The sequence below is a fragment of the Pristis pectinata genome, chromosome 4 (assembly GCF_009764475.1).
Source record: "Pristis pectinata isolate sPriPec2 chromosome 4, sPriPec2.1.pri, whole genome shotgun sequence".
In the NCBI taxonomy this organism is placed as follows: Eukaryota; Metazoa; Chordata; class Chondrichthyes; order Rhinopristiformes; family Pristidae; genus Pristis; species Pristis pectinata.
Window position 1 is genome coordinate 86,601,941 of NC_067408.1, and position 6,000 is coordinate 86,607,940.

The window sequence follows — 6,000 nt, forward strand, 5'->3', positions numbered from 1 at the left end:
AGGAATATAAAGCAATCCCTCCTGCACCACTTTTCCGTCTGGGTATTCACTTGCACCATCTTCCTGTTTCTGCACTAAACCTCAGTAATCCAGAGATCACCAGCTTTGAGGTCTTGTATTTACCATTTTATCCAGCTTCTTACATGCAGGCCTGCTGCACCTCAGGTTTTGTTCTTACACATGACATTGGCTGCAATATTGGCTTCTATTATTGGGCCTCCTGTTTCCCTTCCTCTCACTGGAAGTGCTGCATCCATTCAAACATGCAAGAAAAGAAGTCATCTTTTTGTTGATCGGTCTTTAGCTGAATTTTTTTATTGATCTAATGACGTATCCTTGTACATCTGTTAGATTGTATTGGCTTATAGGAACCTCACAGATTATACTCCAAGTAATATAAAATGAAAAGGCTGGTCCAGTGTTTCTGCCTTTATAAAACTTCATGTCCAACATGAGGAAAACATGGCAGATCTGAGAGCTGACAAGTACTATGTTATAATTGTAAAAGTGTTAAAAATACACCTCAGGTAAATCCAGATGTGAGAGAGAAAAGAATAGGTTGGTACTTCAGGTAATGATGCTCATCAACTTTAATTTTGGATAAGTTGTCACGTTTTAGTCCATTAGAGATTCAAATAGGGACTATTATTGTTAATGTCAGTACATGAATGATTCCACTCTTTGCTATTTTAACCAAATAAAGTAGAATTTTATATTTTACATGCCTTATGGAATTGTATCACTGATCAAATAATACATCCTCATATCTCTATTAATTTACTTACTGTTGTGCATTATTACATTAGTGTTAACCAAGTATATACTGTTGGATAATTATGTTGTTGCTTGATGTAGTGGCACTCACTAATTCAGATGCCAAATGATACTTTTACCACTCTTAGGCAACTCACTTTGCCATGCACCATGAAGCCCAAACAGATGTCATCACAGGACTCAAGCAAAAGACGTTGTATGGGAGACCAAACTGGGAGATCGAATTCAAAAACATTGCAACCAAGCATCCAAGGTAGGAGTAGTGGGCAGAGCAGCTGAACCTGAAGTACCTTACTTCAATTTTGACATTTTTAAATTTTGTGACAATGCGAAATATAGAGTTTGTGAAGTGGGTTGGTGACACAATCTTTTTTTACTGGTGCTCTGGTTGATACGAGAATTTGAATTGAAACTCCCTCTAATTAATCAGCTTGGATCTCCTCTTCACTGGCTAGACATTGATATGTGAATTACTCACTGCTGTAGGATATAGCTGCAAGGCATCAGGGAAAGTGTGGACATGACTTCCATTTGACCCCTTGGGGAACATAAGCTGGAAAATGACAAAATGCATTAGATAAAACCACATTAAGTTTAAATATTCCCTTTAAGTACTTGGTCGTAAAAAAAACAGAAGATAATCAATAATGTGGTGATGTCTACTTCCTATGAATGAATAAAAATAATTGTCATGGATTTAAGACTACTTTGGATTCCAGACATAGTGTTGTGTATGTCTGGATGTCACTAATATTGAACATGCTATATTTATTGGCTTTGATTTTTAAAGTCAGCATCCGTGCTCATTACTGTTCACAAAGAAAGATGTTCACAAATATCTCACTGTTTCAAAGGCAAGGATTTCCCCTGCATGATGTCAGTTGTCAGGCACCAGCTTAACCGGTTCTCCAGCATCCCGCAGCAGCAATGTCATCAAACAGGCTGAGCAAATACTCATATTAAAGGATACTTACTGATTATAAACCAGGAAAAACCAAGAAGCTTGAGGAAAGGACAATGCAATCTGCTTGACTGGCACCTCATCAACTACCCTAAACATTGATTCTTTCCACCACTTGTGTACATGGGCACTGCCATAGTTACTTGTCCAGGCTACTCCGACAGTACCATCCAATCCAGCCACCTCTACTACCAAAGAAAGATATGGGCAGTAGGTACATGAGAACAGCACCACCTAAAGGTTCTCCTCCAAGTTACACATTATCTTGACTTGGAAATATCTTGCTGGTTGTTTGCTGGATCTAAATATGGAACTCCCTGCCCAACATCACTGTGGAAGTACCTCCACCAGAAGGACTGCAGAGGTTCAAGAAGGCAGCTTCTCAAGGGCAATTAGGGATTGGCAATAAATGCTGCCCTTGGTGACAACCAGATTCAGCAACGGAATATTGAAAGAAAAGTAAAAAAAGCACAATTTGCAAATAGCATTTTAAAGATTTTAAACACTGGACAATCCTCATGAGGTTAAGTTAGTGGGACAAAAAAAGAAAATTTTTTAAATTAATTGTAATTTGTAATATTGTTCTGAGGCACTGACTGTACACATAAAATGAATATCTTAGAGCCAGATTAAAAAGTAATAATTATGGCTTGGCACACCATTTTCAATTTATGCAATGAAGCATAATATTTTCAGGGAGTATTTACAGTAACAAGTTGTTCTTAAATACCTGAAATTGTTGTCAGATCACTGATTTTTTTTTAATGAGTATACTGGAAGAGGCTGGAAAATGACGTTCCCAGTTGAGAAGTAGGGAGTCATTGACAAGAAGGTATGGATTTATTGAAATGTATTAACAGGAGACAATGCAGCTACAAAATCTGACAAATTTAAAACTTCAATGATGTTTGCAAAAGAGAGAAAAATAACAATGACATCTGCTGTAGTCGCTGATTAATTTTTTTAAATGCATCTGAGTGCTAGGCCCTGATTTCTTTATAAGCAGTGCCCAAGTAATGGTTCATGCCAGCAACAAGGAAGTGGAGAGAGGCTAAGTTCCCCTCCAAGATCCACACTAATATGACTTAGAAATATGTTGCCATTACTTTATCATTGCTGCTTAAGAATGAGAATGCTTCATGTCATGAAGCGGACCTTTCTTGTATCAGAAATCCTAAGGAAGGGTCTAAAAATTTTACAAAGTAACCATTTTACCATTCTGCCTTAAGTTGACTCCTGGTCTAAATATTGTAGGTTCCAGTCCAATATTAAGGTGCAACATAAACCTTATTAAATTTCTAGTTCATTATGAGGGAGCTTTATATTGTCAATATTGTTATAATGGCGGCACGGTAGCGTAGCGGTTAGCGCGACGCTATTACAGCGCCAGCAATCGGGGTTCGATTCCCGCCGCTGTCTGTAAGGAGTTTGTACGTTCTCCCGTGTCTGTGTGGGTTTCCTCCAGGTGCTCCAGTTTCCTCCCACATTGCAAAAAGACATACAGGTAGGTTAATTTGAGTTTAAAAAATGGGCGGCGTGGACTCGTTGGGCCAGAAGGACCTGTTACCACTCTGTAAATAAAATTTTTAAAAAATTAAAATTAAAAAAACAACTTCAGATGAATTTTTAAAATGGAATCCACCTCTCTGCACTGCATATTCGATTTGAACATAAGCAAGAATATTTTCCCCCAATTTTCTGCCCCCGCCCCCCCAATTTTCTGCCCAACACTTTTTCCCTTAATCAAACCTTGTCAATAGCTACTAATGCCACAAGAAGGTTACCACAAGGATTGGTGCGTATGGCCCAGTTATTCACAATCTGTATCAACAGTTTGACTGAGTGGAAGAAATGCCACATTTCCAAGGAAGTAAACATAGCCCATATTATTGTTTGCCCAAAATACCATCCAACATGGCAGAGGTATTTTAGGCAAAAAAAATTAAATGAAGGCAGAAGATGAAATAAATAATGTTCCAAAGATCCCACTAAACGAAGGCATAGTTAGGGCACTTGCAGTACCATACTGCATTCCTTTCATTTGAAGGAAGTGAACTGAGTCAAAATTGAATTTGCTTAACGAGACAAGGGAGCATGTTGGTAATTGGGGGTTGGTTGGCCTTTGAAGGAGAAAACAATGGGCTCTCAGACCGTTGTGGTGGACGATAGTGGTGTACAGCAATTGGACTCCTCTCTTGTCAAGGATGTGTGTTCTCTAATGGCTTTAGCCTTATTCAGGTCTCATCCTGCAGCACCTACACTCTTCTCAACAGTGAGGTCTAGAAATTCAATGCTCCCAATTTCTCAGACAGCAGCATTTTCCTATTCCTACTCCACCTCCTCTTGACCCATCTTTTGTTTATTGTACTATTAGCCGTGATGTTTGCCTTTTATCGTTATTCCCCTTGTCCTTTAACCTCTCCTGCCTTCCACCCTATCACAGACCTTTCCTCTACTCCCCTTTCCCCTGTCCCCATATTTGCTTTATACCTGTTACATCTCTAGGGGATACTCTTTTCCCCAATTCTGATGAGAAAGGTCATCGACCTGAAATGTTAGCTGTTTCCCTCTCACAGGCTCTACCTGTTCTACTGAATACCTCCAACATTTTCAGTTTAGATACATTTTCGACATCTTCAGAGCTATAATGAGCAGGAATGCTTTGAGAAGTATCCTGAATTTCTGTTTTAATTAAATAGAATGCAGAAATAATGATCTAATTAGAAAAAAATGAAGCTTGTTTTTTAAAAAAGGAAGTCACTGAAAAAGTACCTTTTATGTTACAGCACCAATGTGGGAGTCTTCCTCTGTGGGCCAGCATCTCTAGCCAAAACCCTAAATAGGATGAGCATTGCCCATTCATCTGGTGATCCAAGAGGAGTACATTTTATCTTTAACAAGGAAAACTTTTAAGTTCTGGCACCAAAATATTACTTCTGAATTCAGAGCAGGTTTTAACCTCTAGCAATGGACCTCACCAAATGGCAAGACATGAGGACCACACATCTATATTGACGAGTTTTTCATCAGTTTCTTAAAATAGCTCATATCTAATCTTTTTGTTTGTTTTATGCTTGTGTTGTATCCCGTACCAAAGGCTTTGGCATCATAGTTCCAGAATCGTCATTATCTCTATATAACCTACGTGGAAAAAAAATACAACTTTAAGATATTTATCTACTCTTAACTGTGTCATAAACATGGACTCATGGTCTTGTGAAATACTGTGTGAGAGAATGGAATTCAATTGATTATAGTTTGTGGATTTGAAGTATGCTGTACATTTATTCGGGCTTTCATTGTCTGTAGAAATTTGTGGATCTTTAGATCAATTCAACCCAGATAGGAATCCCATGTTCTTAGTTCTCCTGGATGCTAGTTTCTGATTCTTCATGCCCTCATGTGGGGCAACTCAATCAATAGGACAGAATGGAAATTCCATCACATCATGCCCATTTCCGATACAGTATCAACAATCTTCAAAGAACATAACCTAAGTGCACTCTTCTTGTGCACTTTAAGCAGGTGACATAAGCAATATTCCTGATATTCATCTAATATTTATTCATATAAATCTGCCCCTCAAATCTGAGCCCTGTTTCGAGAGGGAAATCATTTCGGGTGATGGAGATGTACATGAAGTCCACTTTGTATCATATCTGACAAAGTCAAGAATCAGAAATTTTGAAGATAAAGGTTTAGTAAACCAAACAGAACAATATAAGGGTATCCAAAGTTTGTGTTATGTGGAGAAATGACTATTTTTGTTTTAATATCCCACAAAATATAGGCTGGCACTATGTTGTACATCATAACTTGATTGAACAAATTGTATGGATATTTACATATTGTATAAACTTGTTTAAATCCTTTCAGTAATGAAATCTCAGCTTTTAGAGCATGCAACAATTTTCTTTAATATAGCAGGATTCTTCACTGTGTGGTCTCAATGAATAGAAGTTAAGAAACGTGGAAATAAAGTTCTTCCAAAATGCTATTATTGTTATTGATAAGCAAGTCTAAAATAGGAAAATGATTGCCTATGATTTCTTAGTGTTAACATATGACAGGTAATCTCAGTCATTTCTTCTAGACATGTGGAATGCTCTTCAGTCCAGCCCTACTCAGACACCTACCCTGACATTTTTCCATAATATTAACTTACTGCTCTTGAAGAGTGAATTAATTTTGTCTTAAATTTCCACTCCTCTCTTTCCCTTAAGAATCCTTTATGTAGAATTGAATATAGATCAGTACTATTTTCC

At 37.7% G+C, this 6,000-nt stretch overlaps 1 protein-coding gene across 1 annotated transcript in view; it reads left to right on the forward strand.

Moving 5' to 3' along the window:
- The window catches only part of LOC127569280 (cytochrome b-245 heavy chain-like), a 30,012-nt gene extending 24,265 nt beyond the window's left edge, over positions 1-5,747 (forward strand). The window contains 2 exon segments of the mRNA XM_052013775.1: positions 903-1,027; positions 4,522-5,747. Coding sequence (XP_051869735.1) covers positions 903-1,027; positions 4,522-4,648 — 252 coding nt within the window. The 3' untranslated portion in view covers positions 4,649-5,747.
- Positions 5,748-6,000: the final 253 nt, after the last annotated feature.